The sequence below is a fragment of the Papio anubis genome, chromosome 9, assembly GCF_008728515.1.
Source record: "Papio anubis isolate 15944 chromosome 9, Panubis1.0, whole genome shotgun sequence".
In the NCBI taxonomy this organism is placed as follows: domain Eukaryota; kingdom Metazoa; phylum Chordata; class Mammalia; order Primates; family Cercopithecidae; genus Papio; species Papio anubis.
This window is the reverse complement of record NC_044984.1, coordinates 90,386,741-90,410,697: the sequence shown is the minus strand read 5'-3', so window position 1 is coordinate 90,410,697 and position 23,957 is coordinate 90,386,741. Positions and strand designations below refer to the sequence as shown.

General features: G+C 42.3%; 1 protein-coding gene across 6 annotated transcripts in view; it reads left to right on the top strand.

Moving 5' to 3' along the window:
* HAL (histidine ammonia-lyase) overlaps nucleotides 1-21,779 on the top strand; it is a 29,119-nt gene extending 7,340 nt beyond the window's left edge. For 3 of the 6 annotated variants that reach the window (XM_009181459.4, XM_009181458.4, XM_031650679.1), the window contains 12 exons: nucleotides 1,233-1,372; nucleotides 3,521-3,568; nucleotides 4,541-4,688; nucleotides 5,576-5,671; nucleotides 5,770-5,828; nucleotides 7,064-7,144; nucleotides 10,184-10,249; nucleotides 10,325-10,490; nucleotides 12,979-13,113; nucleotides 19,120-19,228; nucleotides 19,328-19,397; nucleotides 21,409-21,779. In XM_009181459.4, coding sequence (XP_009179723.1) covers nucleotides 1,233-1,372; nucleotides 3,521-3,568; nucleotides 4,541-4,688; nucleotides 5,576-5,671; nucleotides 5,770-5,828; nucleotides 7,064-7,144; nucleotides 10,184-10,249; nucleotides 10,325-10,490; nucleotides 12,979-13,113; nucleotides 19,120-19,228; nucleotides 19,328-19,397; nucleotides 21,409-21,549 — 1,259 coding nt within the window. In that variant the 3' untranslated portion in view covers nucleotides 21,550-21,779. Of the gene's footprint in view, nucleotides 1-1,232; nucleotides 1,373-3,520; nucleotides 3,569-4,540; nucleotides 4,689-5,575; nucleotides 5,672-5,769; nucleotides 5,829-7,063; nucleotides 7,145-10,183; nucleotides 10,250-10,324; nucleotides 10,491-12,978; nucleotides 13,114-19,119; nucleotides 19,229-19,327; nucleotides 19,398-19,787; nucleotides 19,853-20,733; nucleotides 20,804-21,408 lie in introns of those variants that run through there. The other 3 variants (XM_031650678.1, XM_031650677.1, XM_021922804.2) reach the window with 3 other exon arrangements.
* The last annotated feature ends 2,178 nt before the right edge of the window (nucleotides 21,780-23,957 follow it).

The following is a 23,957-nucleotide window of genomic DNA, read 5'->3' as shown; positions in this document are numbered from 1 at the left end:
TTATCTTGGTCTGCCATACTATATAGCCCTAAAATCCCAGACAGTAGCACTCCAACCTTAAACCCACCTGGACTTTATGGGTGAGTCTAAGGTACCTCTGAGAGTTCCCCAGTGTGAACTTGAGCCAGAAGCTGGTCTGTGGATGGCACTACCATACCCAACTGATATTATTTAAGAGTTGGAAAAAATGCTGCTGTCAGGAATCTGATTTTATTTCAGAAAAATGAAGCCTCTTTTTTGGTAACTTTTTGGGAATTTCTTAGAAAATGGCATGTGTTTATTGATAAGGGGCAGGGGGGTGTAGACTGGGTGACTGGTAAAATGAAAAGACTCAGTTGCCTATGACTTCTCTTCCCCTGGGAAACCTTGTTAATGCTTTGGTGTACCACTTCCTTCTGGAACATTTTATATTACTTTTCCGATGTTTCCAAACATTTTCCAATAGCTTTGAATGGCTAAACTTGGTCAAATGAATGTCCTTTAACTTCATATTTAGATAATTTCTAACTATTTTTCCTATAATAAACAAATGAACTATAAAAAACAAAAACAGACCAAAAAACCCAGCTAGCTCCCGATCACGTCTTTAAGATACATTGCTAAAATTTCTACAAGTGGAAGTACTAGGTCGGATTAGAGCATGCAGATTTTGAGGGCTTTGCATCCAGAAGTGTCCTCCTTCCTTCTTCTTCTTTATTTAGGAGACAGGGTCCTTCTTTGCCATCCAGGCTGGAGTGCAGTGGCACGATCTTGGCTCACTGCAACCTCCACCTCCCGGGTTCAAGTGATTCTCCCACCTCAGCCTTCCTAGTCGTTGGGAATACAGGCATGCGCCACCACGCTTGGCTAACTTTTGCATATTTTGCAGAGACAGGGTTTCGCCGTGTTGCCCAGGCTGCTCTTGAATTCCTGGGCTCAAGTGATATGCCTGCCTCCGTCTCCCAAAGTGCTGGGATTACAGGCGTGAGCCACTGTGCCCGGCCCTTCTTTCCTTCTTGCTGTCTCTCTCTCCAGCCATCCCTTCCTCCCTCTCTCCTCTTTTTCTTTCTATAGCAATTCATCTAGGTCCCTTACATATTAGCTGAGTTTGAAGAATTGTCTTTCCCCAAGTATTTATGCCATAAAGTGATAGCTATTGGAGGCAGGGTGGGGGGCAGGGTGCACTCACTGACAAAGCAAGGAGAGTCAGAATGCAGTACTCTTGAACTAATTGCTACTTACTTCTCTCCCAGCCTCCTGCCTGCCCTATGTTCCAGAGAAAGGAACCGTTGGTGCCAGTGGAGACCTTGCCCCACTCTCTCATCTTGCTCTCGGGTTAATTGGAGAAGGGAAGATGTGGTCTCCAAAGAGTGGTTGGGCTGATGCTAAATATGTAAGACTTACAACAGCTTCCATCTGCAGCAATTACCCTGGGCTGGACACCTACTGTGCTTGCATGCTTCGTATCACTTAATCCTTACAATAGCCCAGTGAGGGAGCCTCTACTATCCTTACTTTATAGATGAGGCAACAAAAGCTTAGAAGTCAGATGAGGCAAGACTGTTGTTAGCTGTCAGCCTTCTGGGTTTGGTAATCACCTTGGTGAAAAGGTATAACTGCTACTGTTAATCCCAATAATTTATCCTGCACCTACAACATTTCCAGTGCCTAGCAGTAAGGTCACACACTGTCACAATTTTAATTAGGAGCTGGTCTCACAGGTGCAGCGGTGTGGCTCATAGCACTTACTATATGGCTTCTGGAAAGCAGGGTTCATTTTTCCCTCCTACCCTAGTGGCTAATCAAAAAAGCCTGTTTTTGATAAAGCTTTGATGTTTTCTTCATCTGTGTCTGATTTCATTACAGCAGCACAAAGCATCATTTAATGTATCATCCCTGATGAATTGCTGGGAGGTTCCCTGATAGTAAGTGAAAGGGGCAGAAGGCCCCGGAAGAGGAAACAGCTAAGGAAATAGATAATCCTTTTGGGGATACAACTTCCAGATCATCTATCTTCCATGCAGCCTTGTCTTTGATTATTTCACTATGGACTGTGTTTTCCTCCAACCACGCTCACACAGCAATCACCCTGACCTTTCTAAACAGCAAATTCAAGCATGTTCTGGTGAAAACCTGTAATGCTTCCCATTGTCCTCAGGATAAAGGCTAAACTTAAAGTGGCTTTCAAGGGTCTTGTTTGTCATGTTATCCCCTAATCCCTTCTATGTGTGGTTCTACATTGCGGAAACTGGAGGTTGCCTGCAGTGGGAATGTGCTGGGCAGAGGGTCCGGCACAAATACATTCTTCTCTCTCCAATTTCTGCTTCTGAAACGTCTTCTAGGGATCTTTTGAAGCCAGAAATTCAAGACTAGCCTGGGCAAGAAAGCGAGGCTCCACCTCTACATAAAACCATCTAAAAATTTTCCTGGCACAGCAGCCTGTGCCTGTAGTCCCAGCTACTCAGGAGGCTGAGGATCACTTGAGCCCAGGAGTTCAAGGCTGCAGTGAGCTAGGATTGCACCACTGTGCTCGCTCCAGCCTGGGTGACAGAGACGGGTGTCTAAAAAATAAAAGAAAAAGAAAAAAAGAAAAGCCCTCTAAGAAGCTTTCCTCTCTGCTGCTCCACTTCCTACCTCTTGAGCTCCTTGTGACCCTCCTGTATGCTCTCCTAGCACCTTACATGATTGTTTTCCACTGCACCCCACCCACTTCCCACATCCTCGCACTGAATGTGCTATTACTCAGCTCAGATTGCCCCTGAGCTTGCCTGTCTTCATTTTGCCTACTCCTAGACCCACCCCAACACCCAGAACAGAATCCAGCCTCTAGTTGATGCTTGAATCTAATTGTGAAATTGACATTGTAAATGGGACCACTCTGTCCTTCTCTTACCTTAACTTCCTCTTCCTTCTTTCCTAGAGGGACCTTAACTTAATGACTCTCTACTTCTTTTATTTCAAGGAAAAACTGTTCTGCCCAATCCCCCTCGGGATTCTGTCTCCATCTAGTAAAGGGAATTTTATAATCCCTTCTTCATTGGTGCTCACACATGTGCCACAAAAGCCCTGCTCTGAGGTTTTGCCAGTGTTTAAATGAAGCATTAGTGAGGTTAGAGGACTTTTTAGGTCAAGCTCTGGAGGCAAGGGAGCGTGAACAGGAAGGAGTCCAGCCTAAGCACAACACAGACGCATGTATGTGTGTCAGATACATGTATGTCAGGAGGCAGCGGTAAAAAAGGTGAATGTTAAGGTGGAAACTGAACACGAAGGATCTAGAGACCAAAATTTAGGGTTGATTCTATAGACAATGGAGCCCCTGATTTCAGTACAAAAATTGATTGAAAGGTAAGTCTGCTTTCATGAATAAAGAACGAAACTAGAGAATAGACCAGAGAACATGAGTAGAGCCAGTTCCTATAGGTCTCATCTCTTATAAGATGGACTTCTGGGTGTAAAGAGCTATTATTGGATTCCATATGATATTGGAAATAGGCTAGTATTTCATTTGATACCCATTTTCATAGTTTTAATCATTCTATAGGTCCTAGAAGCCCATGGATTGAAACCAGTTATTTTAAAACCAAAAGAGGTAAGGAAACTCAAGGAAAATATGTTCATAGTGCCTAAGTCTTTATTTATGCTGTATTTTCAGTTTTAATCTCAGCCTCAATGGTTCCTTAAATGTAGCTTGTGTGTTTGTTTCAAGTTCATCCCTGAAGAAGGGTCACCTCCATAAGAATTTAAAAGATTCTTTATGCCAGGCGTGCTGGTGGATGCCTGTAATCCTAACACTTTGGGAAGCCAAGATGGGTGGATCGCCTGAGCTCAGGAGTTTGAGACCAGCCTGGGCAACATGGTGAAACCGTATCTCTACCCAAAAAGAGAGACAAAAATTAGCCAGGCATGGTGGCGCACACTTGTAATCCTAGCTACCCTGGAGGCTAAGGTGGGAGGATCACTTGAGCCCTGGAGGTCAAGGCTGCAGGGAGCCATGGAGTGCAGTGCAGGGAGCCACTGCACTCCAGCCTGGGCAACACAGTAAGACCCTGTCTCAAAAAAGAAAAGAGATTCTTCATGACACAATGCACAGGGCGGGTCTCTTAGGAACTTAAAACTTGAAATTGAGTTCTGTTAGGATCTCTGAGAGACAGATGTTCTCAGCCAAAATTCCTTAGAATGCTCTAAGCTAAGAGTCTTGGACCAGAATTAGTTTTTTTTTTTTGGATGTCTCATCAATAACAGTAAGAATTTAAAGAAGAAATGCAACCTAATACACTAAAGATTTTATGTGCAGTCTACACTCCAGAGCTGCATTGCTGCTTTGGGAATGGGGATACTTAACGAGTATTTCATTTGCCAGATTTGTGCTTATGAGTTCACATATGATAGCACTTATTCTTCAAGGGCTTAAATAAACATTACTGTTCCATATTTTAGAAAACAAACATAGTTCAGCTGACTGGCTAATTTTTCTCTTATGAAAGCAAAAGATACAAAATCCACTGGTATGTAGGTTCGTCACAATAACCACAGTAGGAAACTTTGCTCTCTCCCCCAACAGGGCCTGGCACTCATCAACGGGACGCAGATGATCACATCCCTGGGCTGCGAAGCTATAGAGAGAGCCAGTGCTATTGCACGGCAGGCTGACATTGTGGCAGCCCTGACCCTTGAAGTGCTGAAGGGCACCACCAAAGCCTTTGACACTGGTCAGCAGAGTTCTTCCTTGCGGTTGTTATTCATTCAACCAGAGGTGGTGGGGTGACTGAGGTCTTTAGACACAGGAGTGGTGGGGGCAAGTGGTAGGGAAGGAGAAAATCCAAGTGCCTATGGCGTACCCAGTGTGCTGCTTCTTCATCTAAGCTATGGCTCACCTGATCCTTGAAAGAACCGTAATTTACAGATGCACAGAGCCCGGAAGTTGAGTGACTTGCCTCAGATCACCGGGGGATCTGGGTGTGTCAAGCTTTGTGTTGTCTTAGGAATCTTTTTACAGGACTTTAGAACTAGAGTAGGATTAGGGTTGGTCCCGACTAGAAAATTGGGAAAGAAAAAACTATCGAATTGGTAGCTTATTTAGAAAGTAGTGAATTTCGACGACCCCCCAACTATAATATGAAAAGGGCAGAACATTGTCTAAAAGTAACTGAGTTAAATTAGGCCACTGTAGGGCTCCCTCCTGTTATTAGCTCTATTCCTTTAAGGTAGGCCCAGTGTCTTGAGTGGAATTCCCAGTGGTCTCAACATATAGTTTGCTATCAGATATTTAAAGTAGAAGGAATCAAGTCAACAAGGAAAATTGTGCTTTTGGAGGTAAGTTTCTAATTCTGAGTGGTGGCTAAGGACCCCTGGGACTTTTGAGGGTTGTGTCAGCACTGTAAATGGTCCTGAGCCATTGATGGTCATTTATTCGAATATCAGAATTACTCGACCTGGCATGGTGGCTCATGCCTGTAATCTCAGCACTTTGGGAGGCCAAGGCGGGAGGATTGCTTGAGCCCAGGAGTTTGAAACCAGCCTGGGGAACATAGTGAGACCCCCATCTTTAAAAAAATAAATGGAATTATTCAGACTTTTTCTCCTTCATCAATTCTAGACATTCATGCTCTTCGACCTCACCGTGGGCAAATTGAAGTTGCTTTTCGGTTTCGGTCACTCTTGGACTCAGATCACCACCCATCAGAAATAGCAGGTCTGACCATGTTTATGGGAGTGACCTATTTGGTTACGTGTTTTGTGAAAAGAATTGGTAACATGACCCCTGTCTCTTCCCCTCCGCCTCTTCCACAGAGAGTCACAGGTTCTGTGATCGCGTCCAGGATGCATACACCTTGCGCTGCTGTCCACAGGTAAAAGCAGGAAAAAAAAAAAAGTCAATAAAAAATGCCAATAAAGTTTTTCTTTCCCCAGGTTCAGGATGAAAAATTTTAAAACAGGCAAGTGTTAGAAAAACACGTAATGGTCAACTATAGTCCAAATTTCTTACTGACTCTATGAAAAGTTATGTATATTTTACCTTTATGTATGCAATTGTTGTAAAGTTCTATTCTATATGGTGAACTATTTGTTTTCTTTTGATTGCTCAACTTACTTTCAGAGTATTTCGGTCTGTGCCAAGTTTCAGTCTATGGTGTAATAGAGTCCTCTCTAGAATAAATACCCTCATTTCCCTTTACTCAGCAAGTTATCTTTTCTGGCTAGCTTATTAAACAATAGATCAAAACACCTATGGGTAAGAATTGTCAAATTAGATCTACAGGAAGATTAAATCCTCCCTGATATTTTAATAATGATAGCAGATTCTATGTGACAGGCACCATTATCACTTTCATGTATTATCTTTATCTTTCATGTATTAATTCATTTAATCTTCCCAACTATGAGAAAGATACTCTTTCTCCCATTTTGCAATGGGGAAACTGAGGCACAGAATTAAGTACCTTGCCCAAGAACACACAGATAGATTATTATTTCCTTGACTTCTGGGAGAAACCAGAAGCCAGGTGCTGCTTTAGAGCATTGTGGCTATCTTTGGGGTTTGTACAGGGTAGCTGCCTTATGTGTGAGCATCTTCTAATATGATACCTTCATGCTTCATGAACTTTACCACCTCGGATAATAGCTACCATTTGAGTAATTTCTGTGAGTCACATCTAAGAATTTGTTTGCATTATTTTATGTATTTCTCAAAAGCCATAAGTGCTATTGTCTGTTTTCTGTCTTCCTCTCTTTTAACTATAAACCTAAGGAACTTGCCCAAGTCCTACCTCTAACCTGGGAGTGAATCTGCCTGTGTCTAGAGTTGGCATTCTTCCTCCCACACCATACTGCTTTGTATAGATTGATCTAATGTGAATATGTATGATAATGAATTTATTCTAATTTGTTTCAGTGAAAACTCAAAAGAATTATAACAAAATTATCTTCATGTTCAAAATGAACAGAGTATAATTTCCATGGTTATAATTTAAGATAAGATTTCTGTAGTCTTTATAAATTTAAGATCAGATCTTCTATATTCTTTTAATATTGGTATCTTCAGGTAATCAAATGGGTCATATACCTTATTCTGATTGTATTTTAGGTCCATGGTGTGGTGAATGATACAATAGCATTTGTGAAGAACATCATTACCATAGAACTGAACAGCGCAACAGATAATCCTGTATCTTTTGATTGTATGCTAACCTGCAATTATACAATTGCAGCTGGTAATTTTAAGATCTACTGAGACAATAATTTTGGGCAGCTTCTCAGTTCCATTGCTCCATTTCACAGAGTAAATGCATCAGTACCCGAGGCCCAGAGGTTAACTGACTTTCCCCACGTCAGAGCTGGTAAGTGGCAGAGGTGGCCTGTGAACTTACTCTCAGGTTCCAAGTCTAACATGCTGTACTTTCAAAAGGGACCCGTTCAAGATTTAAGAAGATATTTCCAGCATTGGCTGACACGTTTCCCGAAGACACTTGCCCTGAAACCCACTGCCAAGGTTGTTGGTGGAAGGGTGAAGACCTAGGTCACAAATGTGATTGCAGAGATGCTAGACTGTTTATGCAGGCCTCTCTGCTTCGAGTGAGAGCGATTTGTGTTACACAGAGGCCAGCCTTTTAACACTCACCAAAGTATTGATTAAAGAGTTATGGCTTCCTCATCCTGAGGTTTTTGGCATTTTTTTGTTTTTGTTTTTGGGACAAAGTCTTACTCTATCTCCTAGGCTGGAGTGCAATGGTGCAGTCTCGGCTCTCTGCAACCTCTGCCTCACGAGTTCAAGTGATTTTCCTGCCTCAGCCTCCTGAGTAACTGGAATTACAGGCACGTGCCAGCAGGCCCAGCTAATATTTGTATTTTTAGTAGAGACAGGGTTTTGCTGTGTTGACCAGGCTGGTCTCGAACTCCTGACCTCAAGTGATCCACCTGTCTTGGCCTCCCAAAGTGCTAGGATTACAGGCATGAGCCACCACACCCGGCCTCCATCGCGAGTTTTTATTTGTCCTGCGGACTTTGCTCAAATTAGTGCTTTTGCATTTGTTCAAAGAAATAGTAAGACTGATTCCATTTCTCAAGGATGGAGCTCCTGTCTTCTTAATGGTGTGGCTTATCTCAGAGCCATCTGGTTTTTTGCTATGGAATGTTCCATGATTACTTAGTTCCCCAGATGTTGAGGTGATCAGTCAGGAGTCACACTGGCAAAGTTTTCACGGAGACAGCACTGCCTCTGAAGATTACCAAACGCCTTTGGAATCTATTTTTCCTATTCCACATCTGCCTCAGTTCTAAATCCCAGAGAAAGTGCTGAATCAGCAGCCCTGAAAAGCAAGTCACAGGCTGGGGTAGCAGATGGTTATGTGATAGCTCTGTAAGGTTTCCCACGAGATGGCTTTCGTATGTTTTTTGACAAGCTTACTTCAGAATGTGTGTTTTATGTTCTCTCACATTGTTTACACTGAAATCAAACCCATACTAAGTAAGCCTCAGGAATTGGGGGTCTCTCTGTTCACCTCAATACCACCCCATCCTCCAGATGGAATAGTAGTTTTTATGACTCTATGTAGTCTTATCTCAGTACCAATCTTTTCACTCTAGGGAAGAGGTATCTCTTCTACGTTTACATCACTGCCTTTAAAGGGAATCTCATAGTTTTTAGAAATCACCATTTAATTACTGGGTATGGGGCAGGGGATAATTAATTCCGCACTAAATTCTTCTGCTACCACTTGCCTCAGCAAGAATTTCAGTCAAAAGTCTTTTTTTTAAAATTAAAGATTGCTAATTATTGATAAATTTCCAATAGGCTAGTATTTGGGAGTTCTCCTGCAATACTGGCGTTACCTGAAAGAATATGTTTCTCAATTTTCTATTGCAGATATGGAGCCCCATCACACGTGCTGGATATTATGGGAGTTAAATTCTAATTGTCTTCATCTAATAGCCAACAAACAAATTTGGAACAACTAGAGGACAATAAAAACATGTCTAAGTTCTAAATTGATGCAGAATTCCATTGCTACAGGGATTCAGAGAATGGAGAGGAGGCCACGGTCAAGGAGCTAGACCCAATGGGCTCACAGTTACATGTGCAGAACAGAGTAGTCCACACTTAACTAGGTTAATGTAACACATACATCTCCAACTCTTTCGAAGTTAGAACCTTTCTTGCACACAGCGAGTTCTCAGTTAATAGGTAATGAATATTCTTGAGCCCAGGAGGCAAAGATTAGCTCTTTAGAACCAGGAAAGAGGATCTATTACTGCCTTTTCCTGGGTGCTTGCTGGTTTAAGTAAAGGGCGTGATGGAATAGAATTATCTCAGGCTGGGTTTGGTGGCTCACGCCCTTAATCCCAGCACTTTGGGAGGCCAAGGTGGGCTGATCACTTGAGGCCAAGAGTTCAAGACCAGCCTGGCCAACATGGTGAAACCCTGTCTCTACTAAGAATACAAAATTAACTGGGTGTGGTGGTGCGTGCCTGTAATCCCAGCTACTCAGGAGACTGAGGCACAAGAATCACTGGAACCCGGGAGGCAGAGGTTGCAGTGAGCCAAGATGGCACCACTGCACTCCAACCTGGGCGACAGAGTATTACAGAAAATAAAACAAGGATTATCTCAGAATAATAATACTCAGCAAATTTAAACTTGCCACTTACTGAAAATGGATTCATGAGGACATATTGGCCACCATCTGCTGTTGAATGCTGACACCAGATTACTGAGTAAAGAATTCGAAAATTTTCTCAAAATTGATTGTTCCAGACATTTTGGTAGTTGCTTATTAGCAGAATTTCCCATTCAACAGATTCTTTTATGGAACCCAAGTTTGCAGTGCCCATTGAAGAAACAGAATTTGCTTTCAAACAGATGTGTTGGTTTCTGTTTTTAGTTTCAGGCTATAAACCTTTTGAGGGCAAGTACGAACCACCAGGTTAGCACAGTTATGGTGCTTGAGAATCTAATCCCAAAAGAAAACATCATTTCAAGGTTCATGTTTTTTTGGCCTCCAAATTAGGTGTACATGATCCACCTTTAAGGCTTTTTGTTTTTTGCTTTTGTGAACTTTTATGTCTCTTGCAGGAAGACTTGTCTCTTTCCATCCATCCCACATTTGTACACGGACTGTCACCTCCACATTAAAAAAAGAGGGCGGGAAAGGGTTGTACTTGAAGTGACTGGCAAACGTTATCTTCAAGCCTTAACCTCTTTTGAAAGATGGTCTTCGCCAGTAGGGGAGAGACAATTTCTGGAGGAAACTTCCATGGCGAATACCCAGCCAAAGTAAGCTTTTTTAACTGCCCTTGACCCAGAAAGCACATTCCAATATAGGCTGACTGAATAGAGACCCTCTTTCAGGCCCTAGACTACTTGGCCATTGGCATTCATGAACTTGCTGCAATCAGCGAGAGAAGAATCGAGCGGCTCTGCAATCCCTCCCTCAGTGAGCTGCCTGCCTTCCTGGTGGCTGAAGGTGGTCTGAACTCTGGGTTCATGATAGCCCACTGCACGGCAGCAGCCCTTGGTAAGGATACTGCCCTTTTCCCGGAACACACGTCCATCCATCTAAGGGTCTTTCCATTTCACCCAGAAGTATCAAATGTGGTCTGTGAGTGAGATCTAACTTTTCACCACTTTTATTTGCATCCTAGCTTTCTCAGTGCAAAGGTAACAGGTTAATTCTAATATTTTTCAGAAAAAGATAGTTTAACAACTTCAATATTGTTATACTGATATACAATAATACAATAATAAGGCTGTAATGGACAATTTATCTGTGGAAAGCAATTTGACATTGCATATGAACTTCATCTCTACAGCTTTTTTCCAAATCTCCATTGGAAGACTATTGGAAAAAGACTAAGATGCTTATAGTTAATGGTGAAACTTGAACCGACCTATAATTAAACTTTAATTAAACTTTCAAACCTATAATTTAATTTTGGATACATTTCACTAAATATAACCACCACTAAAAACATAAAGATGTTGTTGCAACATAAATAAATGCTTATAAGCAGCAGGATACCCTGTATGAAAACTGAGCTTCAATATAGTTTATTTCTGACTCAAGATTGTAAGAGACAGATGGAGTAACACATCAGAACAGTTCCTGGCACTAAGTAAGTGCTAAGGGCCTCATTTATGTTCATTCACTTAATTGTCACAATTGTCACCTGAGGAAAGGGCTATTATTATCTATAGATGAATATCTGAAGATCTGAGAGTTAAGAGACTTGCCCAATATTGCACAGCTAGCAAGATGTAAAGCAGAATTCAAGCCTGTGAATTTTGGCATGCAAAACTGTGCTTTTACTTTAATTAATGAGGATCTCATTTTAATCCATACTAATCCAACCCTAAAACAGGGTTGTCAAATTTAACAAACAAAAACACAGGATGACTACTTAAATTTGAATTATTTGGGACATGCTTATACTACAAAAATTATGTTTTTTTAATCTAAAATCAAAATGTAACTGGGCATCCTCTACTTTATCTAACAACCGTACCCTAAAAGGCAGGATAGCATGAGTTATTACGTGCATAGACGCTAGATTAGAAGTCCAGCTCTGCCATTTACTAGATCTGTGAGCCTCTTTATCCTGTTGATCCTCAATTTACACCTGCATAAAATGGAGATGATAAATTTACCTAAGGGGGTAGTTTGGAGGATTAAATGAATTGATGCATATAAAGCCTGGTATATCATAAGCACTAAATAAATACTAGTTGCTATTAATATTATTCCCAACCAACACAAATAACCAACTAAGAGCCACTGAATTCACCTCCTCTGACTCAGTATCTTCTATTTGCTCACTTGCTTATTAGTAAAATAACCCTTTAACAGGTAGAAACTTCTCACAATAACATAGTGGGGGAGTAGTCATTGATTTCTAGAGAACATGATGGACATTGGGAAGCCTCATTTGAATATGTTTTAGTTTCCCAAGCTGCCTATTGAGGTTATTCGGCTTGCTTTCATTGCAGTAAAATTAGGGTTTTTCTTTCTTTGGCCCTTGTAAGTTATCTTTCTGAACAAGCCTCACCACAGGTTGCTTATCAATATAGTCCTCAGTTTAGGGTCCAAGGACTGGGGACTTACAGTGCTGAAACCTGGAAAGTCCTTGGCCAACCAACATGACCTTGACAAAGTAGCACAACCCTAGTTTAAAGCGAGATCATCTTAGGATATGATCCCATACGGCATAGAAAACAACAGAAACTTTACCCATGACCACTCTTAAAGCCTAAGAAAGAGAAGAGACTTTGAGTCTGATCTTTCCTGACTTCTAAGCTAGGGCAAGGGAACGTCCTAACCTAAGTCCTTGCTACTTATAGTGTAGTCCTCAGACCAACAATATGGCCATCACCTGAGAGCTTGTTAGAACAGCAGACTCTCAGGCCCCACCCAAAGCTTGGTCTCTTTGTTATAACAAGGTCCCCAAGTGGTTCATGTGCACTGGAAAGCTTGAGAGTCCCATATCTTGGTCCTCTCTAGAATTCCCCCTCCTCCCAGATACTTCTGGCAGTCATCGAGCCCATGTTTACATCCACTTATATCATCCTTGAACATTCTGAAGTCTTAAATTTTCTTGCCCAAGATTTGTGGGTCCAGCCTCAGTCCCCAAATGCCACGCCTGAATTCTGGTGACACAACCAAATTGATCTCAAGTACCTGAAATGGCCATCATGTCTCTTTCTCCCCTAGTCTCCCTGGCATGCTAAATGCTTCCCAGGTTTTCATCTTGGCCTTGTTATATTAGAATTCCCAGCTGTCCCATCCCCGTCTTACCTCAGAACTCACTATTGCTTTAGAGTCCTCACTTGGGGAAAAATACGACCTGCTTCCTTTTCCCAAAGCAGCTTTCTACCATCAGGGCTTGAATAACGTCCCAGATCTTCTGGAGAGTGTATCCCATGCCGTGGAGCACTCTGTGGAAGCCAGGGGTCCTTCAGACAGCTCATCCTATGAGGAGCACTTCTTAACTGGCACGGGTCTCTCGCAGTTTCTGAGAACAAGGCTCTGTGCCATCCCTCGTCTGTTGACTCCCTCTCCACCAGCGCGGCCACGGAGGACCACGTCTCCATGGGAGGATGGGCAGCCAGGAAGGCCCTCAGGGTCATCGAGCACGTGGAGCAAGGTAATGCTGATGAGTCCGGGATGGCGGGCCTCCCTGATAGACCACGGTGCCTGTGCTTCTCAGGTGGGATCGTCCACCGGCAACATCAGCATCACCTGGAAACCTGTTAGGAAGGCAGACTCTCAGGCCTCCTTCCAGGCCGGCTAATTCTACTCTAGGAGGAGAGCGGAGCAATCTGTGTTTAACCAACACTCCAGGTGATGCTGATCTTCGCTAAAGATTAAGAACCTTGCTCTGTCGCCCAGGCTGGAGTGCAGTGGTGTGATCTCGGCTCACTGCAACCTCTGTCTCCCAGGTTCAAGCGATTCTCCTGCCTCAGCCTCCCAAGTAGCTGAAATTACGGGCGTGCGCCACTAAGCCAATTTTTGTGTTTTTAGTAGAGTCGAGGTTTCACCGCCTTGGCCAGGCTCGTCTCAAACTCCTGACTTCAATTGATCTGCCCACTTCGGCCTCTCAAAGTGTTGAGATTACAGGCATGAGCCACCGCACCTGGCCTGTTTATTCTGTTTTTAAAGAAAGAGGAATTGCTTTCCTTTAGGCATTTTTCTCTATGTTTCTAAGTTTACTCAACAGTACTGGAAGCAGATGGCTGACAAAAGAATCGCTCAATTTTAAGATAAATGTGAGAGTTGAGTCCTTGTTTTGGTAACGGTTGTATTGAGATATAATTCACATATGTTATACTTCACTCACTTAAACTGTACAGTTTAATGGGTTTTGGTAGATTCACAGAGCTGTGCATCCATCGCCACAATCAATTTTAGAATGTTTTCATCAGCCCACAAGGACACTGGTGCTCTTCAACTCTGACCTCCCTGTTCTCCCTGCTCCCCCAGTCCTAGTCCTAGTCCGAATCTACTTTCTGTCTCCGTCTTTGTTTTTGTTGTTTGTTTTCCTATTCTGGACATTTCATGTGAATGGAATCCCATAGTCTTTTGTGTCTACCTTTTTTTAGTTAGTAAAATGTTTACTTTTTCTAATTTTTCATATAATCTTGCTCCTTCTAATAGTAAAACGTTTTCAAGACTCATGCATGTGGTAGCATGAATCAGTCCTTTATTCCTTTTTATACCCAAATAATATTCCATCATATAAATATACCACATTCTGTTTATCCCTTCAAACACTTGATTTGTTTCCACCTTTTGGCTAATATGAATAATCCTGCTATGAACATGTGCAAGTTTCTGTGTGGATGATGTTTTCATTTCTCCAGGGGGGAATTGCTGGGTCATATGGTAACTCTATGCCCATCTTTTTAGGAACCTCCAGACTGTTTTCCAAAGTGGCTACACCATGTTATGTTCCCACCAGCAGTATTTGAAGGTTGCGATTTCTCCACATCCTTGCCAGCACTTCTTTCTTTCTTTCTTTATTTTTTTGAGACAGGGTTTCCCTCTGTCACCCAGGCTGGAGTGCAGTGGCATGAATGTGGCCACTGAAGCCTTGACTCCTTGGGATTAAACCATTATCCCAGCTCAGCCTCCTGAGTAGCTGGGACCACAGGCATGGGCCACCACGCCCAGCTAATTTTTTATTTTTTTGTGGAGATAGGGTCTCGCTATATTGCCCAAGCTGGTCTCAAACTCTTGGGCTCAAATGATCCTCCTGCCTCAGCTCTCAAGGTGCTGGGATTACGATCAGGAGCCACTGCACCTGACCTAGGACTTGTTATTATCAATCTACCATAATGTGTTCCTTATGTTCATTCTTCACAAGGATTCTCTGTTGAACATGTTGCTCTGGTCTAAAGCTTAGAGTCACCCTTCTCTATCGATTATCTTCTATCTAGTTCATCAGCAAATCAATCCTACCTTCAAAAGACACCAATCCAGCCTCTGCCATCTCCTTCTGATGGGTCCCCTTGTTTTAATTTCTTTTTCTTAAAATAATTTCTTAAATGGCTCTTGGTTCCTCCCATTTTGAATTTTTTTCTTTTTCTTTTTAGATGGGTCTTAGTCCCCTTCTTTTCACTAATGTTTCTCTCTAGGAACCACACACAATAAACTAGAATGAGCTTTTGAAAGCGTAACTTAGACCACATCATGCCCCTATGGGAAATTTACCAGTTACTTTCTATTGCTCAAGATAACATCCAACCCCCTGACTGAAGCCAATGGTAACATGGCTGGTTACATGACCCAGCTTCTGCCTGTCACTGCAACCTCTCTCCATCCGATTTTCAACCCTGGAACCCCAGTGTTGTTCTTGTATCTGCCAAAAAATGCATCCCTACCTCAGCACTTGCTGGACTGCTTGCCTGCAGCACTGGTCCCGAGGACTTCACTCATTCTATCTATGGAACTGCCTAGAATTCATCTGAGATGCCTTCCTTGTCTACCTCAGCTAAAGCAGCAACCATTATTTCATTTGTTTGTTATTATTTTCCTAACAGCACTTAGTATAATACCTGTGATATACTTAGGCTTGTCTTTCCTAGTAAAACATAAGGTCTATTGGGGCAGGGATCTTCTCTGTCTTGATCACACCCCTAGGTGGATCTAGAACATCTAGAACCATGCCTGGCCCAGAATGGGTGCTCAAATATTTGCATGACAATAAAGTTGGCACTATAGGTCCAAATGATAGATGCAGCTTGTCCAATGTAGTTCTCTTCTTTTATATCAGAAATGTGTAGTTGGCAAAAAAAAAAAAAAAAAAAAAAAAAAGCACTTTGTGTATCAAGCACGTTTATTGTTACTTAAATTTGCTTTGTCTACATATATTAAACAAATACCTATAAATATTGGAATCCAGTGATACTGGATATAGAGTATAAGCACCTGCTTATTACTAGTGATTCTGTGTTACACAGGTAACTAGTGTGGGAACACAGAAAGAATAATTCCACCTGACTGGGGCGGAAAGACATCTACCACTTGAGCACAGTGGATTAAACAGTGAAAGAGATGTACTTGGCCTCTGCCCTCTTAGAAATTTAAGTCTAGCCAGAGAAGTTGATATTGAACAACATGGTAACTTTTCGAAGCACTTAACAAAATTATTTAAACAGTTCTAGGAGGAAATAACTGAACATGATCTAGTCTAAAAGAACCAGAAAAGGTGTTTCTGAAGAAGTATTTAAGATTAAGGCCTAAACAGCAAATAGAGCCAGCTAATGGGTGTGTGTATGTGTGCATGAATAAAAGTGCCACATTAGTTTCGCAAGGAAAAGGAAAGGGGATGTGCACAAAATATATTGTCTTGAGTTATATTGAGATGGGATATCCAAGTACAGATGCAGAGCTCAGGAAAGTCTGAAGATTCATCTTTTTTCTTTCTTTCTTTCTTTTTTTTTTTTTGAGACAAGGTCTCACTCTGCTGCCCAGTCTGGAGTGCAGTGGTGAGATCTCAGCTCACTGCAACCTCCGCCTTCCAGGCTCAAGCAATCCTCTCACCTCAGCCTCCCAAGTAGCTGGACTACGGGCGTATGCCACCAGTGGGCTGGGCTAATTTTTATATTTTTGGTAGAGATGGGGTTTTGCCATATTGCCTGGGCTGGTCTCGAACTCCTGGGCTCAAGTGATCTGCCCGCCTTGGCTTTCCAAAATACTGGGTTTGCAGGCATGAACCACCGCACCTAGCCATGTCCTGGGATTAATGATGAAGGTCAGCATTCTCTGCACGGAGGCAGCTGAAAACTACTAGACATAAGGAGAGAATACCAGGAACAGAACCTTGTATTCGAGGGAAAAGGCATAACCTGAAATGTAATAGCCTATGGGAGGAAGGAGGGAAACCTTTTCAAAGGAAATAGCTTCAAGAGCTCAGGGTAGCAAAGGTCTGCAAGGTCAAGAGAAGCATCTTTTTTTAGAGAAAGGAACACAGGTATAAATTAATCTCAGAGACAGATAAAATGAATAGTATTCAAATTGTAAAACTTTGAGAACATATTTGCAATACATCTAAGTAGAACATATGTTTGCAGTATATCTAAGTGGTACCATTATTTATTTGCTTGGGATTATTTTAATTCATGTGAATTATACTCTGTTAAAGTGAAGATAATAATCATATAAAACCAAAAGGTGTTTCCATGGTTCTTCCGATACGTGTTTTCAGTGTGTTTAAGAAATTTATTTTGAGGATCAAAGATTTGAAGGATTATTAGGCCACAGAATATCAGCGTATTTCAAAATAAATGAGGGCCATTTGAAATATATCCAGCGAAATCAAGATGCATCGAACCCCTTGAATTTGTAACAAGAAAGTGTCAGACTTTTAAAATTCCAATTGATGGATTCAGGGAGAACTGCTAGCAACAAAGAGCATTTAACCAAATGTTGCAGAGGTAGCCACTTAAGGTTTTCCTGACATGTTTCGCATTTATCTTGCAAATATTTACTTACCAGTTTTTTCTGGTCTTTGACATTACCTATCAGACCATGCTTCTCATGATGTAACATCATATCACCAACACATATTGAACATTTTTTATGTGCATTCAGTCTTTTAATTCATTTAACCTGCACAGTAACGCTAAAAGGTAAGTACTATTATTCCATTTGATAGGACAGGAAACCAACGCAGAGGTTAAAAAATGTGCTCGGGGTTATGCAGATAGTAAATGGCAATGCTAGAATTGCAATCCCAGGCAGTTGATTCAAGTTCACTGTCTTAACCACTCCCCTATACTGCCATATTGATTCCAAAAAAACGAACTAGCATCTTCATGGTTTATTGGACTTCCATTTGCATGATTGCTTCATATATGTCCTCCCGTGGAAGTATGTCAAAATGAAATCGCTGTGAGTTGAGAGTATGCTACTTTAGTCAGATCTTTGTAATACCTGTAAGGTTTGGGACTGGGAAATAGGGTCATTGATTTGGCAATAAGCCAGGATTTATTCCAGTCATCTAAGTGGCTTTAAATGAATAATATCCTTTCTCACTTGCCAACTCCTCACTCAACTTCTTTGATCAAGACGGATTACGAGTGTTTCCTATTTCCACCTTTATGTAAATTTCAAGTTGCTTTTAGTTTTGCTCTTCTCTTTGGCTTGAAATACCTGGCACATAGACCTCTGTCAAGGATTTGAAGGAGTCAGTGAATGCGCAAGTGAGTCTTTAGTTGCCCTGGAACTAACTCTGTAATGTCTGTTTCAGGCCTTCAAGCTTAAAGGTTCTCAAGTCAACTAAAGCAGAAATCTTTATATTGTCTTTCTGAGCTAAGAACACTTATTAAATGTGCCATACCTGTAATAAATTTTGAATATTGGAATCTGTATTTCTTTACATTTGACCCAGTCTAGATTATGAAGAAGTTTTTTATTGAAATGTAATTCAAGGTTAAACCACTTTGGATTTCATTACTTGCCAAGAAAATTAGTTTAGAAGCTTAAAGTTGATCAGACTGTCTAGGCGGTTAACCCAAATAGAGTTTTAAAAACATTTGACTTCTTGTCTTTCAATTTATGAAGTACATTATGAACTCTGGTGAGTTCAGACAGGTCACAATGGGAGAGGATGAAGTTGTGAAATTCACTGTGGACCTGGAAGCAATTTCTCATCTTCTAGTCCAATATCCCCACCTCTCAATTTGTATGGAATTGGAAACCATGAGATTTAAAGCATCTCAATGAAATGCATACAATTATTTAATAGAGCTGGGGCTCAAGATGAGGATCAGCTCTTCTTTCTGACCTCCTTCCCTACCCACATGACCCAAACTTGGCCAACAAACCTTGGTTAGAGGATGTGAATTGGGGGCATGGCAGATTTTGCTAGTGCAAATGAATGGGCAGCTTCCTGGGTAGGTGTGCAGATCTGGTAATTATTCAGGTAAATGTCTCAATTCTCCCCTTCTCAGCATTAAACATACAGTCAAGGGGTTAGAAAACCGGTTAAAATGGCAACTAAATACCAAAGCAACTTAATTCTACCAATAGACAGAGAACAAACCATCTGTTAGTTGGCTGGTGATGGGTGTCAACTTTGGGAAATCCACATTCCTCAAGCATGAAGTCAGACTTTCATAAGCTACCCTCTTGGAATTTCTTGTTTCAGTGCTGGCCATCGAGCTCCTTGCAGCCTGCCAGGGTATAGAGTTTCTACGTCCCCTGAAAACAACCACTCCGCTGGAGAAGGTCTATGACCTGGTGCGCTCTGTTGTAAGGTAAGATCAAACAGGTCTCTGAAAGTTACATCAGTTCAGCACGGTAAACCCTGGCAGGGCTTAATGTCTGGCTGATGGGTGAATGTGCTTTCCCTATAGGCCCTGGATAAAAGATCGCTTCATGGCCCCGGACATCGAGGCAGCACACAGGCTGCTCCTGGAGCAGAAGGCAAGCTGGCCCCTTGGCTTGTTTCTTAATTTTCAATTGTTATGGGAAAGCAAAGTCGGGGATGGAGAAACATTGCCTTATTCTGTTGTTTTTCTGGCTATTCCTTGGGAATGAGCAAAAAGGTATTTCAGCAACAACTTGCAGCACCACTAAGAAGCCATGTAATAAACACTACGTGCCCCAGGGTGCAGCCAAATGTTGAATATCTAAGGATTAGAAACAGAAATGGATTTTAAATGGAGTTTTGGGACAATATTCATGGGGAAAAATAAGATGTCAGGTTCATTGATGCCTCCCCACCCCTGCAAGATGTCCTCTTTGATTCAAAAGTATGTTCCCTTCTGGGTGACGCTATCACAACTACCACCACTGGCTGCAATGGCTGTGTAGACCTGGAGAGAACACCAAGGCCCAGGTGTTTACTTCAGAAGACTTTCAGTCCGTCTAGCGCTCTGGTGAGATGCGGGTTTTTCTTTCCTGCGTATTTCCACTGGCTACATTGACCATACACTCAGCTGCCAGGTGCAGATGTCCAGCGTGCTGGCTTATCTTTTAAATATCGTTTTTGAAGTGCTTTCAACCTTTTGAATAACTTGGGGGTGTTATGTTCCCTAGAGTCGCTTGATTTCCTCAAAACAGCTGCTCTGCTCTGGGGGAGTGATTTTCCCTGGGATTTTCACACCCATTATTTCTAAGCATGTCCTGCCCTCTTGGTGGGGAAGCTGCTTTTCTGCTGCCAGTTTTGGTGCTAGGAGGGAGGTATGTGAGAGTTAGCCTTTAAGAGTATTCATTTTCTAAGATCATAAAAAAGAATAGGAAAGGCTCCTTGGCTGTCGGTGGCAGTTAAAAAGCAGCTATAAACCAAAAACAGGGCCTTAATTTGATTCAATTAAAAAAAATTTTTTTAGAGATGGGGGTCTTGCTATGTTGCCAAGGCTGGACTCAAACTCCTGGGCTCAAGTGATCCCCCACTTTGGCCTCTTGAGTAGCTGGGACTACAGGCACATGCCACCATGCCCGTCCAGGGCCTTACTTTGAGATGATGTTATGCTTAAAAAAAAAGAGGTTGGTGGGTGGGAGGTAAAAACTAACCAAGGATCTGAGGCAGTGCCTCTCCAGCGTTAATGTGGCTATGAATCTGCTGGGCATCTTGTTAAAATGCAGGTGTGGATTCAGTAGGTCTGGGTGAAGGCCAAGATGCTGACTTGTCCCAGGTGATGCTGATACTGCAGGGGCACAGGCCATGCTTTAAGTAGCAGGGTCAAAGGAACAGAGCCCCTGTGGCATGGAAATAAGGCAGCAGGGAAATTCAATTCACTTCCTTTTATCATTTAAGGCTTGCTTTAGAAAACACACAGCTCCAGGCCATATGCGGTGGCTCACGCCTGTAATCCCAGCAAGCACTCTGGGAAGCCAAGGTGGGTGGATCATTTGAGGCCAGAAGTTTGAGACCAGCCTGGCCAACATGGTGAAACCCCGTCTTTACTAAAAATACAAAAATTAGCCAGGTCTGGTGGCATGTGCCTGTAATTCCAGCTACTCAGGAGGCTGAGGCACAAGAATTGCTTGAACCTGGGAGGTGGAGGTTGCCATGAGCTGAGATCATGCTACTGCACTCCAGCCTGGGTGACAGACAAAAACAAAACAAAACAAAACAAAAAAACCACGTAGGTCCTGTTAAGACCCTGGAGCAACTATCCTTCACTCTGTCCACACTGAATTCTCTGGGTTTTGTTATTTGCTTTCTTGTTTTGCCTTGGAAAAGTATGCAGCTTAAAATCTTTATGATGACTTTAGAAAGTTTTGGACTTTGTATATTTATAGTCTTTAATGCAACCAAAGACTAATTGACACAGGTCATATGTCAAATGGCTTAAAATAAAGGCAAGCAAATAGCAGCTGTGTCTAGTCATGTACAGAGGATGTTTTGACTTCGGATGAAGTTGATGTTTAATAGCATGTGGAAACAATGTTGTCAATATTTCAGCTTTGTTTTGTCCTTGCTTTTCAGGTTTGGGAAGTAGCTGCTCCATACATCGAAAAATACAGAATGGAGCATATTCCGGAATCAAGACCTCTTTCTCCAACAGCCTTTTCACTGAAATTTCTGCACAAGAAATCCACCAAAATCCCGGAGACTGAGGACCTTTAATGGGCTTTGTCATGGAGTAGCAGATCAGAGGGCAGTCAGTTTAGCACAAAGCAATACTAGGCTGAAGGAGAGACCTGAGAACTTTCCTAGGTAGATCAATCCATTGTATACTTCAGTTCTTCTAAAGTCTACTTTGGTTAGGCTGATGGCAGTATTATAGTTGCTAAATTCAGCACTGTGTTCCTGTTGTCATGGTTCAAGACCTACCAGGTATTTTCAGATTGTAGGAGTTTTCTTTTTTTTTTTTTTTTTTTTGAGACTGAGTCTGGCTCTGTCCCCCAGGCTGGAGTGCAGTGGCCGGATCTCAGCTCACTGCAAGCTCCGCCTCCCGGGTTCACGCCATTCTCCTGCCTCAGCCTCCCGAGTAGCTGGGACCACAGGCGCCCGCCACTTCGCCCGGCTAGTTTTTTGTATTTTTTAGTAGAGACGGGGTTTCACCTTGTTAGCCAGGATGGTCTCGATCTCCTGACCTCGTGATCTGCCCGTCTCGGCCTCCCAAAGTGCTGGGATTACAGGCTTGAGCCACCGCGCCCGGCGAGTTTTCTTTCTTAACAATTTCAACAGGCCACTCACTCTTAAGGGTAAGAAGAATAACCACAATTGTATGTGCCTGTTTTTTACTCTTAGCATTAGATGAATTCAAATTTGGAAACAGATTGATAGCAATTTTTTCTAAAAACATTAGGCTTTTGTTAACTTTTTTTTGTTTGTTTTTAATTTGCTTCAACCAGTTGACTTTCTTTGACTAATTTTACTTTGCATGATATGCCTTAATATGCCTTCATAAATAACCATTTTAAGTCATAATTTGTCCTTAAGCTGCTTTTTTCTTCTATTAATTGGATCGTAGTAAAGAGTAGTCAATAGGGTCTTCAGCTATTAATTATAGAGGTGATTAAAACCAACAAGAGGTTTCATGTGCAAAGGAGATAAGGAATGAATATAAAGATTGCTATCTGGCTCTTATTAAACTGTGTATTTCGTATTTATCACTACACATATTCCCCAAATGCTTACATGGGAGTTTGAGGTTAGTATTTTCACTTCCTAGGTGTTAGTACTCTATTCACATGCTTATTGTAACCTTCCTCATTTCACAGATAAGGAATCTCTGGGGATTAACCAACCTCCTTTCTGTAATGGTAATCATTAAAATGAGTCCTATTGACAAAGGTCAGATGGAGCCCTAGAATGTATTACCCAATCTGTTTTTTCCCCCAAGAAGATAAAAGACCTTCAGGGATGGCTTAAGTGTATCTGTCCAAATGAAAGATGGGTCACATGACCTCTTGGCTTCCCATGGCTAAGCTCTGTGACTTTGCAGCCATGTGTGCATGTATGTGCAAGGCCCTTCAAGTGGTCTGAAACCGTGGCTCTAAAAACCATAGCTGGTGGAGAGGAGGACAGACACACTTGCCAGCTTGCCTATCTGATTGCCATCTAAAATAGGCCCATCAGTGGACTTCACAATAGAGTTTTCACTCTTTAGATTTGCTACCTGTCCACCGGAAAGGTGGACACTGAAGTGAAAACTGCTGCCGAGAGAAATTCAGAGAGCAAAAAATGTGCTGAGGAGCCTGTTTACCTAAAGGTTGTTCTTGGTACTATTCTTTGTCAAAATGTGAACACACACAAATGAGGTTTGTGCATTGTCATCCGTGAGCTGCCGTTGAGCCAGTAGCCCCCAGCGGTCTGACGGTGCTCTTCGCTCCAGTTTGGGGAATGCTGGATTCTCACGGCCCCTGCAGTCCTCCAGGTCAAAATGACTCTTTGTCACTGAGTTTTCTACAGGGCTCTATTAGTAACTGACAACACACGCCTTCAAGGGAACTTCAAGGGAAACATGGAATAAACTAAGTCTCAATTGCCTTATGATGTCGTTTTATTCTTAGGTTTTTATAACAGTTTAGTGCCTCTAACAGCAGTTAATCAAGTTTCTGAAGGATTCAGTTGACAGATGTCAACTGTTTTTAGAACATATGCTTGACTCAGTAGACTCTTTTTCCCGTTGGCTAACAACAAAAGAGTTGAAGGCATCAGGATTTCCTCCCCAGCCCCGCAGGCTCACCTGGGCTTTGTCACAAGTTGTCTCAGGGCAGCCGGAGGAGGCAAACCCTAAAGCACAAGGGCTTTTCAAGCCCCTGTTGTGCCACATTCGCTAATGTCCTCTTCGCTAAAGCAAGTCACGTTCCAGGCCCAGAGTCAATTTGGGAGAGTAACACTCAAGGGCATGGGCGTGTGATTTGGCGTGATCCATGGGCCCGTATCTGACAATCTACCCCATCAAAGGCCGGGCGCGGTGGTTCATGCCTGTAATCTCAGCACTTTGGGAGGCCAAGGTAGGTGGATCACGAGGTCAGGATTTCAAAACCAGCCTGGCCAAGATGGTGAAACCCTGACTCTACTAA